The sequence below is a fragment of the Chenopodium quinoa genome, unplaced genomic scaffold (genome assembly GCF_001683475.1).
Source record: "Chenopodium quinoa cultivar QQ74 unplaced genomic scaffold, ASM168347v1, whole genome shotgun sequence".
NCBI classification, from domain to species: domain Eukaryota; kingdom Viridiplantae; phylum Streptophyta; class Magnoliopsida; order Caryophyllales; family Amaranthaceae; genus Chenopodium; species Chenopodium quinoa.
In genome coordinates, this window is record NW_018744301.1 from 1,157,893 (window position 1) to 1,169,341 (window position 11,449).

The window sequence follows — 11,449 nt, forward strand, 5'->3', positions numbered from 1 at the left end:
GTTGGTGAACCGTTGTGCACTTGGTTTGGGCAATCACTATTGTGATTGATTGACTTACAAAACGTATCATGCTCTTTGCAACATCAAACGTTTCGAAGTCAATCAACCAACTCCACTTGAAACCAATCACACAGCCGTCCAGGGGCAAGGACAGCCGGACTATTGATTAGTTAGGCAAAAAATCGCCGCATGCTTATGATAAGTTGGGCAAAAATGAAAAATTAAAATTTGCAAGAATTCAAATTCAGACGCAAAATAATCAAAACCGACTCAGTCGGTGCATTTCATAAAAGTCCACCCAACCAAACGGTTGTAGTGGATTAAATGTTAATCGGACCTCGTCCGGGAGAAAGAGAAATTGTTAATTAACCCGGCTCCTTAGCCGGTAAATACAAATATACTCGGCACGCAGGCCGGAAAAAACAAGTTTTGGCATACTGCCGCTGAATAAATAAAAGAAAAGATAAAAAACCAAGATTGGCATACTGCCGCTGAAAGGTCACTTCTTGCCTGCAGACGGTGCCTCCTAGTCCTCCTCCTCGTCATCTGAGGGTATATCTTGTGCTTCACCCGGACCAGGTAGCTGAGGAGCGGAAGGCTCGTTGTTAGAGTTGACCCAGGGTTCAAAAGAGTCAGGCTCTGGCTCGCCTCTATCCCTTAAGTACACCACGTACTCGGCATATCTGTGAGCCAGTGCCCAGACGCTGTAATCTGCGTTTGGGTACAAAGCAGCCCAGGCGATCTTCATACGGGCGTCATTGTCAGCGTCACTTTCAGCAACTAGGCGGTTCTGCTCCGCCTCCAGGGTTGCTGCAAAGGTCTTCTGAGCCTGAGCAGCCTCCTTCTCTAGCTTCCCAACCTTGGTCTTCAGGTTGGTGTTCTCTTCAGAAACACCCTGAAGTGCGCCAAGGTCCGTCTGGGCCTTCTTGAGCGCCTCATCAGCCTTTTTGGCGCTCTCATCCGCCGTCTTCCGGGCCTCCTCTGCCTTCTTCTGGGCCGTCTCAGCAACACTCGCCCGCTGTTTGGCCGTCTCCAGATCCGCCTCCAGCTACTAGATTCTAGACGCTTGTGTCATTATGATTGCTTTAGTTTCAAGTTCATTTACGATAGTCGAGTGTAAAGCAATATTATCAGCGTCTGTGGTGGACTTCTTGGCCCTTTTTACCTCTGACCGTTTGTGGGAATAAGGACGTTTGAGCCCGTCCACCCGCAGCATAGCCTGCAAAAAAGCAAGCGGTGTGAGTATTGCAGGCGGGATAAAACACTTGAAAAAATAAAATTGAATTGACTAGATTCTTACCTCAGCCAGAAGGGATAGAATGCGTTCCAAATTGAACGTCTCTATCCCAGGGATGTTGTCTTTATCCCTCTTCCGGACGGCGTCAAGCATGGCCTTGGCATGCTTCTGGACGTCTGGCCAGCGGGGAGATTGATCTGCACCACAATCAATACGTGATGAGTGCGAAACTAAGGTAGCACCTATTTGTTGCCGACCGTCTGAAGATGACGTCTGTTGAGAGTGGGATTTCACCCGCAAAGTCCACCCCAGCTCAAGCGGGGATTCAAAAGGGTTCTTACCTTCAGAGCCGGCCAAGCGGAAACCGCTTGCAGGCGTGGTGAACCCTCCGGCTGCTGATAAGGAGTTGACGAGATCAAGGCACAGGCTGCCGCCTATCTTCTCGTTTCGCCCCGCTATCCGCATCTGCTGATTCCCGGCTCAGGCGCCAGGAGTTGAGGCGGAGGTGGATTATTTGATTTTGTTGAGAACGGAGGGGGGTCTCCTCCCTAGCCCGTTTGAGTTAAAGTTAGCATCTGGGAAAAATAATTTTTAAGATTAATTTAAGAAAGGGTCAGGCGTTTATTACCTTGGCTTTAACCTCAGCCGCAGCTTTCTCCGCAAGCTCCTTGCGGATGACTGCAGAGGACCGCTTGGGAGTCTTCTCCGTCTGCAACATTTTTAATGCTTCTTCTGCAAAAAGAAAGAAATTGGTCAATATTATAAATCAATTCTGATACAAACACACTACAGACGAATATAAACTCAGGCGCATGCGTTTGGTAAACATGTGTCCTAGCCCGCAGGCGGCTAGGAAACACTCGTCCCTAAACCAGGCGCTTTTGGGGATCCAGTTCTTGGGGACCTTTATTGTTTCCCCGGTTGACAAGGTTGCGTCTGTGAGGCCGAAAAAGTCTGCCTCAATGATCTTGTCAAAATCTTCCTCTGGGATCCGGGGAAGAGCACACTTCCGGCCCATCAAGTCGGGCTTCTTATTGTACAGACGGAATTCATAATTCTCCCGTCTTCTTGGAGCTGACATCAGGTAGAACCTGTGTTTCCAGCCGTCGAATTTAGAGACCTTGTCCAAGGTCATCATGTATTGGGGATGCGTGGTTAGAGTATACCACGCCCTCCAGCTGCCTGGGCCTCTGCTAAGATAATGCATACCAGCAAAAGCCTCCTAGCCGGGGTTAAGCCCCTGGAACTCGCAGGCGGTAACATACCCCAGAATGTTTGTCCAAGAGTTGGGGGTAAGTTGCCAGACTCCGAGGCCGTAGCCTCTCAAAATTGCCTTCACCGCCTAGTGAAGGGGGAAGCGAAGACCTCCCTTGAACGCCGCCTCATAACAGCCGAAATAGTTGTTGGCGTTCTCTTGATCGTCCTCGCAGGCGATAGTGCCATTCTCATGCGGCACCCGGATCCTATACCCATCTCCTAGCGGGTGCATTTGAGTAAAATTCTTCAAGTTTTCCTCCATTTGGATCCGGTCCTTGGAGGAGACGTGAATGTTGAAGGGATCGTCCTTCTCGTTCCATTTTTTCCTTTCTTCCTCCTCACTATCCTGAAGCGGGGGTAAATCGTCACTGCTCTCAGAGGTAGAGGCGGAGCTGTCGCTCTCCGTCTCCTCCTCATTTTGGGTCAAGGGGACAGAGACGGCCTCATCGCCGCCTTGGTCACATTCTTCCAAAAAGGAGTCAGCGGGAGTTGAGGGGGCGCGCGGTGGGGATCTCTCCAGAGCCGTCTGATCTCCCTGACCAAACGTTTCTCCCTCAGGCGTTTGGCCGCCTGAGCCTTCGCTTCTGTAATTTGGATCAGTTGCCGTCTGCATTGTCCGAGCCATTGTGTCCTGCACAGACACGAAACTGGTCGGAATCTAAGGCAAAGGGTGGTCCCAACACCCAAGACGGCACTCCCAGTCCTAGACTCAGCTGTCCCTGGTGACCGGCTGGACTCTAACCTAGGCTGTGCCGTGTGAGTTGGTGATGCATCCATTTATTGCAAAAAATATGTACAAGCGTTGAAAAAAGAAAAAGAGCTGAGAGAGGCAGAGACGGTACCTTTGGATGTGATATCTGAAGATAGGCGGGTCCGGCTGGGTTGATGGAGAACAAACTTTCTTGCTTGCGCTTGACTCAAACGGATGACTTCTGCTCTCTCAAAGTTTTCTCTCTAGAAATTTTTTGTAAACGTACAAAATTATGAGGGTAAAACGGCTATATATAGAGGGTAAATATGGGGGCATTCTCGTAATTTACTCGGAAGGTGAACGGTTACTCTTTAATGGTAAAATTACCGCCAATCGGAGCGTGACACGTGTCACAGATGCCACGTGGCATGCCACGTCACATATGTGAGGGGCAAATGTTTAGGGTAATTTTATCCCGCCACGTGGTCCAATCAGAGGATGACACGTGTCAGCCTCAGGATGGCCCAAAGTGGACCAATCCCTGCTTGACACGTGTCACTCCAGAAATTAAGGGGAAAAGGCGGCCTTCAGGCCCAAATCCCGAGAAAGCCGCAAAATGGCGCAGCCCACCAATGATTAGGGTTCAGTGACCTAATCAGGGGCACAAATCCCAAAGACCTTATAAATAGGGAGATGTCCCTCTGTTTGAGGGCACGTTTTTACCATTTATTACACCAGTATTCTCTTACATCAGAGAAAGACCTGAGCTTGGAATCCGAGCAGATACCCACCTAAATTCCCGCACTTATTCTCTCTCTTCAAGTTTCTAAATTGTGCGTCGGAGGCGGAGCACCACCCAACCGGTGTCTCCGTTTGTTTTGCAGGTACAGCTCACACCGGATCAGTCTTCGTGTTGTAACTCTCCCAAGGGACAAAAACACCCAAAACAACTATCATCATCATCATCATCATCGTAGTCATAACTCTCTGACTCGAATGATTCATCTGACTCTACAACATTCTTTTCCTCACTACGAGTTATGGAATCGGAATTCAGATCGCTTTTAGCATTCTCATCAGTCTCCTCATCTTCTTCCGTATCCTCTTCTTCTGAAGTATCCTCCTTCACCTCTTCTGACTCGTCTGCTTTTTCCTCAGCAGCTTTTTCAGCCTCAATTTCTTCTTTAGCATCCTCCCCTTTCCCTTCTGTCTCACCTCCATCCTTCAGATTGTCCTGCATTTTGTCACTCTCTGAAACAACAATGATGACTGGCCATTCTCCGCAGTCATCCCTTTCAACTCCTCGTTTTCTTTTCCTGCTTGATTCACCCTTTTCTTTTTTCCCTTTCTTCACTCTTGAATTCCCTTTTCCAAAAATTCCAGGTGACTGTTCATGTTCTTCGTCATATCCGTCACATACACATGAAAGCTTGCAGAATTCTCTTCCTAAGATTTTGACTGATTGGATCTCCAAATTGGCGGTGGAAATACCCTTACAAAAGTGGCAGTGCTGTCAGTGCTAGCCATTGTTGCACAGAAAGAAAATAGCCTTTTTTAGGAAGAAAGGAAAGAAATAAAAGAGGATGTAAGGCAAACAAGAGAGGCAGAAGACAATTTATGGACCACGCAATCCAAGTACTTGAATTGACCAATCAAGTAGGAAATTCAACAATCATGACAAAATCTTTAAGAATATAGACCTTAAGACTTCCAAAGTACAACTTTAGTGTATGTGCGTTAAAAAATTCTAAAAATAGAAAATGGCTTTTCATAATCTTCCTTATACGCACGGCATTTATACACACGTGTCAATTGTTACCGAGTTATCGGTTTTTAGACACGACTTACAAAAATTAAAAAATTTTAAGAAGATAATAATCAATTACTAAACCAAATTTTATTTAGTATTAGATAACCCAAAGACAAAATCGGACATAATCCAACTCGATAACCACTTACCTAATGATTGCGTCTCATATCATAGACACGTTCCGTATCAAAGATTCTAAAAATAAAAAATGGCTTCTCATAGTCTTCCTTATAAACATTTATACACACGTGTAAATCATGTAAACGGTTTTATAATTTTACTAAGTTATCAATTTTAAGACACGACTTACAAAAATTTTAAATTTTTAAAAAGATAATACTCAATTACTAAACCAAATTTTATTCATTATTAAATAACCCGAACACAAAATCTCATAATCTAACCGAATAACCACTTTGCTAATGATTGCGTCCATATCAATTCTAACACATTTACCGGGACTCCTTAATCCATGTCCCTTGAAACCTTCGATTTATCTCAATCCGATACGTGTGAATTGCGCGCGATGGCACTAGTATATAAAAGATAGAGGTTGGTGGGCTATAAATAATTGGGCCTAACATGTAACTAAATCAGGTTACACATATATCAAGCATATTTAGGTTTGGTTAGATTTTCGGTTTTGAGATGCCTAAAACTAAATCCAAACCGAAAAAACGAAATTTTAAAATTCTTAATCCAAACCGCACTTAAATAAAAAAAAATAAAAAATCCAAACCGAATTGATAAATTTGGTTTGGTTTGGTTCGGTTCGATTTTTATTCATATTACATTCACCCTAGTTAGAGTTTAGTAAGGGCAAGATTAACACTTCGCTTGAAATGATGACGATTTTGATAAATTTAGATGGTGGTATTTAACACTCCCAAAAATGAAATCAAGTAGAGCAAACTAAATTGAAACGGGAAAGTAGCATACAATATATTGCCATATGGAGTACGGCCACGGGCCACCCCAAGTCCCCAACCAACATATACCCATAAAAATTAACACAATGTCACTTTCCAACATTTAGAATGGAGTTAATGTTGGCAAATAGCCCAACCATAACCCAAGAAAATCAAACCTAAACCCCATCCAACATTAATACCACAATCTCTCATCATTCTTAGCAGCATAACACAGAGACAGAAAGAAATAAAATACTAACCAACTTTTAATTGTGCACAGCAAGATAGCAGATATCACACTTCACCTGTTGCCTTCGCCAGCCCATAACAAGCCACTGCGCGCAAAGGTCAGCAACAACACACTCACAAAAGGTGCCAAAAAAAGGACAAAAGTGCGCACTCAACTCAGATCTCCGTAACATAGTTGAGAATCTTATTTTTATGAGTTGTTTTCAATTTTTGCTCTCTTTTTCTTAAATTAAAGTTGGAAAAATTCAAAACATCCAATTTTAGCTCACATGAACAAACCCAAGATTACTGAGAGAGACTGAGAACTGAGAAGATTCTCTGTTAGAGAAGTTGCTTTCATGGCAGTTTTTTTGGTGGTTAGTTCGAGGGCATTGTTTTAGGTTTTTTGCATTTGAATTTTATTGCATTTATTGAAATTTTATTCTTCTATAAACCTTTTGTCTCCTTAGTTTGATTTTGTTGATTAATTTGCTTTGAAATGTGGTTTGATTTTTGGATTATTTAAGTTCTGAAATACCCTTTTGATCTGAATTATATAAACTTATTTATTCTTGTTTAAATTTGTAGGAAGTTGTTGTAATAATAAGCAAATAAGATCTGAAATTGCCTAACTATGCAAATGCCTGTTATTGCAGACTATAAAATGAAGGATACTCTGTTGAGTTATACTTAGTTTGGGAGCGGAAAGGTTAAAGATATCTTTGCTCTGGTGTATGGTTGTTTGTGTGTTTTGGAAACGGGAACAATGTTGTGTGCTTGCTCAGGAGAGCAATTCAAATTCAAGGAGCCGGTACCGCGGTCACCGGAGTCGTTGGCCACCAGAGATTTCTCGATCAGTGGCCTCTCGTCGAGAACGGACGATTTGAAGAGTATTTCTTCAAGGACTACTGGTGATTTGGGGTCAAAATATGAAGATGCTCATGTAGATGAAGTTGAATCCACGTTGAAGGAAGCTCTCTCATTAAACTATGAGGTGCTTTTTTAGCATTGTTTTATTGGGTATTTATGTTTAGATTAGGTTAATTTGAACTTTTATTGGGTATTTTGTGGTTTGATTAGGTCTGTTTGATTAGTCATTTTGATAATGCTATATTCTAGTAATCCCTTTATATATATATATATATATATATATATATATATATATATATATATATATATATATATATATATATATATATATATATATATAATTTAATTATTTTAACCTGAACTAAAAATTGGGAGACTATTAACTATCAGGAAGCTAGAGCATTGCTTGGCAGGATAGAATATCAGAAAGGGAATTTTGATGCTGCTCTACAACTTTTCCAAGGGATTGACATTAAGGGATTAACTCCAAGAATGGTTACTGCTATTTCAGAGCGAACCAGGCCACGAAAACAAAGATCCAAGGGTGATAATTCCCTTGCTGGTGTAATGTCTTGGCATTCTGTAAGCCTTCTCCTTGAAGCCATTCTACTCAAGTCTAAGGTCTTGGAAGAACTTGGGAAGATTTCAGGTACTTTCTTATGATATTATAAGAAGTGTTGTATTGTTCTGTACAGAATGCATCATGCACATCAAATGCTTAAGTTCGCTATCGTAGCGTATATGGGACGCTGTAGGAATTAATCACTGCTGAATAGTCCTTGCATAAAAATGTTAATATGATTTGTAGACAGACTCTGTTTGGATGGACACTCAACTGGCATGAAACTTGTATTATTTAATGTGTTGAATATTTGGTTTAATTCATATGAGTAAAAAATATGGATAATTTCATCTCATATCTCCAAGTTACTCCATTGAATAGGCACTAAGTACCATTTTTTATGTCACCATCAAATTATCGCAATGAACTATTACCAAAGAGCCAAGGAATTTGGATATGTACGCTGAAGGATTACATGATAGGATATGATTAATTTCTGTCTCGTACAATACTTATTGAGGTACAATCCTATCATATGTTATCTAATCTACTGTGCTATGCTGTTCTTGATGATCTACCAGAGGCTGCTAGGGAGTGCAAATTGATTGTGGACATAGTCGAATCTGCATTACCTAATGGTATGCCAGCCAAGATCAGTAAAGACAATAGGATGCAAGAGATGTTTCACAAGGCTCTGGAATTGCTTCCTAAACTATGGAAAGAAGCTGGGTGCCTTGATGAAGCCATCATAGCTTGTCGTCGAGCTCTTGTGAAGCCCTGGAACTTGGATCCTTACAGATTAGCTAGTGCCCAAAAGGAGTTAGCTGCTATATTGATTTATGGAGGGGTTGAAGTGGGCCTTTCCCCTCAATTACTAATATGGGGTCCAACTACCCCTAGAAGTAATATCGAGGAAGCAATTCTTTTGCTGTTTATCTTGATTAGAAAAGCATCATGTAATGAAATTGAGTGGGACCCAGAAATCATGGATCATCTCTCTTTTGCATTGTCAATGTGTAATGGTTTCTTGTTTCTCACTCAGCATGTGGAGCTTGTACTTCCAGGAATCTATGACAGAGCTGAGAGATGGTACATTCTTGCCCTTTGTCATAGTGCTGCAGGCCAGAACGAGGCAGCATTAAATCTAGTGAGGAAGATTACTGGACATTCTGAGTCAAAGCACAAACCTCACATCCCTTCTCTTTTGTTGGGAGCAAAATTGTGCGTGGATGATTTGAAGCATGCTCAAGAAGGAATAGACTATTGTCATAGAGTTTTTGAATTGGCTGGTGACGAAAACAACCATTTTATGGCTCAAGCTCATAAGTTCTTAGGGTTGTGCTATTCAAATGCTGCCAGAGTATCTACATCTAACTTGGAAAGAGAGATGTATCGGAAGGGGTCACTGAAGTCTCTTAACAAGGCTGCTTGTATTGTAAAGGATGATCCTGAGTTGATGTTCAACCTGGGATTGGAAAATGCTGCTCAAAGAAATCTTGATGCCAGTTTCGGTTACACCAAGCTCTACTCCAATATGATGGTTGGGAGTTCGGGGAAAGGGTGGAAACTATTGGCTTTAGTAGCTTCCGCACAGCAGCAATTTGAAGATGCTGAAGACATAGTTGATATTGCATTGGATGAAACCACCGGCATTGATCAGTTACAACTGTTGAGATTAAAGGCTGTTCTACAGATTGCTCAAGATAATCCCAAGCAAGCTATAGAAAACTACGTACAACTGTTGGCACAGATTCAAGCAGCAAAGAAGCACAATTTTCAGAGTCACACCCTGCAGGTATGTGCATATTCTGACATTAAGATTAAGCAGATAACAAAAAATTTAAGGTTAGCATAATTATTATTATTATTATTATTTATTATTATTAATTATTATTATTATTATTAATTATTATTATTATTATTATTATTATTATTATTATTATTATTATTATTATTATTATTATTATTATTATTATTATTATTATTATTATTATTATTATTATTATTATTATTATTATTATTATTATATTATTATTATTATTATTATTATTATTATTATTATTATTATTATTATTATTATTATTATTATTATTATTATTATTATTATTATTATTATTATATTATTATTATTATTATTATTATTATTATTATTATTATTATTATTATTATTATTATTATTATTATTATTATTATTATTATTATTATTATTATTATTATTATTATTATTATTATTATTATTATTATTATTATTTCAAGAGACATTCAAAAACTTGTATCATGCGCCAATGCGCCATAATAAGAGAGGGGGGAGGGGCGGGAGAGGGGGGTTGTCTTTTGCAGCATGTGCCACCTACAAGGCTACATGTCAGAATTTGATTCAGAATTGTTGTTATTATATCGTCTTTGGAGCATGTGTTTAAACTTTTATCTTATTTATCATCAAGTGGTAGATTCTTTAATCTAGAATTCTAGATATAAGAAGTTTTTGTCATTATATCCTAGATGCCATTAGTGACGGAGATTTCTTAATATTTTATTGACCATTTCATAGGTAACAGAAATGAAAAATCTGGAGATGGAAGCTTGGCAAGATCTGTCCAATCTGTACACAAGGCTTGAGTCTTTGGGAGATGCCGAAATTTGTGTGGAAAGGGCAAAGTCAATCAACCTGTACAGCCCTCAAAGTTGGCATGTAGCAGGTATGTCATTAGAAGTATACGGGTCATTCAGATTGGGTGAGATGATTTTGGGTCATATTCTGGGTGTGTACCATTTGGTTGGTTCTAATTCTAAGAGACACCAGAGGAGGAGTTAAAAATCTTTTACTGATATCTTAGATTTCATACAGGTGTGCTGTTCAAGGCTCGATCACAATACAAGGAAGCACTCGTTGCTTTCTCTGTCTCACTGTCAATCGATCCAAATTACGTACCTGGATTAGTTTCAGCTGCGGAAGTGTTCATGGAACTTTGTCCCTCTTCTCTACCTATAGCAAAAGGCTTCTTAACGAATGCCCTACAATTAGAACCAACAAACCATGATGCTTGGTTGCATTTAGGTTTGATTCTTAAAAAAGAAGGTTTAATATTGCAGGCCGCTGATTGTTTCCAAGCTGCTTGCGAACTGAAGTCCACAGCGCCTATTCAACCATTCTTATAAAGCTATTTTCGGATACTTTCAAAGAATAAAGTTTAGAGAGGCGTGTGTTTTCAAAAAAAAAAAAAAAAGTTTAGAGAGGCGTATGGCAGGAAGCTTAATTTATCCAGATCCTTTTTGAATTAATGTAAATCAATGTTCTCGTCAAACAAAAAAAGAAAAGAAAAATCAATGTATCATATCCAATGTGTCATGGTATAGTTTGTATTTCACCCGATGCTTATGTACAGAGCTGAAAATTCTAGCTGGGCTAACTAGTAGCTCAGAATTTGCAGCTACATTGCCTGTATGCTCTCTTGTAAGGTGTAATTTGTCCCGTATAATTCACTACTGTTTTTGCTGTTAGAAGTAGAACATCTACTCAAAATCTATCTATTTTCCTAAAACTGGAATTAGCCCAATTAGGGTACATTGTTTCAAAATTAATCTTATGCTGGACCATACAAAATTTAATATTGTATCTCAAACTAAATCTATTTTTGACGGAATGTGGTTGGCTGCACTTTGGTGTCTGTACTCATTTCTCATCTTAGGTGTTTTGGGTATTTTTGTGTCCTTTGGGAGTTGGGAGAGTTACAACTCAAAGACTGGGACCAACAAAGCCGCATTTACCTTCCAAAGAACGGAGCTTCGGATGTTCGGAGGTCAGGCTCCGAAGTTTAAGTTAGTACATATTCGGAGTAAAACGTGCGGAAAATAAAAATCTTCTCGGATTTCGAGATCAGGT

The 11,449-nt window shown here is 40.2% G+C and overlaps 2 protein-coding genes across 4 annotated transcripts; one reads left to right on the forward strand and one right to left on the reverse strand.

Moving 5' to 3' along the window:
* Positions 1-526: 526 nt before the first annotated feature.
* On the reverse strand, positions 527-4,712 carry LOC110695574 (troponin T, fast skeletal muscle-like). Its single transcript, XM_021872789.1, has 4 exons — positions 4,677-4,712; positions 4,170-4,572; positions 1,866-1,969; positions 527-1,048 (listed from the first exon to the last, which is right to left on the reverse strand). The coding sequence occupies exons 1-4, from the start codon at positions 4,710-4,712 to the stop codon at positions 527-529; spliced, it is 1,065 nt and encodes a 354-aa protein (XP_021728481.1).
* A 1,280-nt stretch (positions 4,713-5,992) lies between these two features.
* Positions 5,993-11,175, forward strand: LOC110695498 (protein NPGR1-like). Of its 3 annotated transcripts, none has more exons than XM_021872726.1 (6): positions 5,993-6,329; positions 6,791-7,128; positions 7,395-7,653; positions 8,148-9,361; positions 10,118-10,265; positions 10,415-11,175. In XM_021872726.1, exons 2-6 carry the CDS (start codon positions 6,901-6,903, stop codon positions 10,723-10,725), a joined length of 2,160 nt encoding a protein of 719 aa, XP_021728418.1. In that variant the 5' UTR covers positions 5,993-6,329; positions 6,791-6,900; the 3' UTR covers positions 10,726-11,175. The 3 variants fall into 3 exon arrangements, with proteins under 3 accessions (XP_021728418.1, XP_021728419.1, XP_021728417.1); XM_021872727.1 differs by having other exon boundaries at positions 5,993-6,298; XM_021872725.1 differs by having other exon boundaries at positions 5,993-6,511; positions 10,415-11,174.
* The last annotated feature ends 274 nt before the right edge of the window (positions 11,176-11,449 follow it).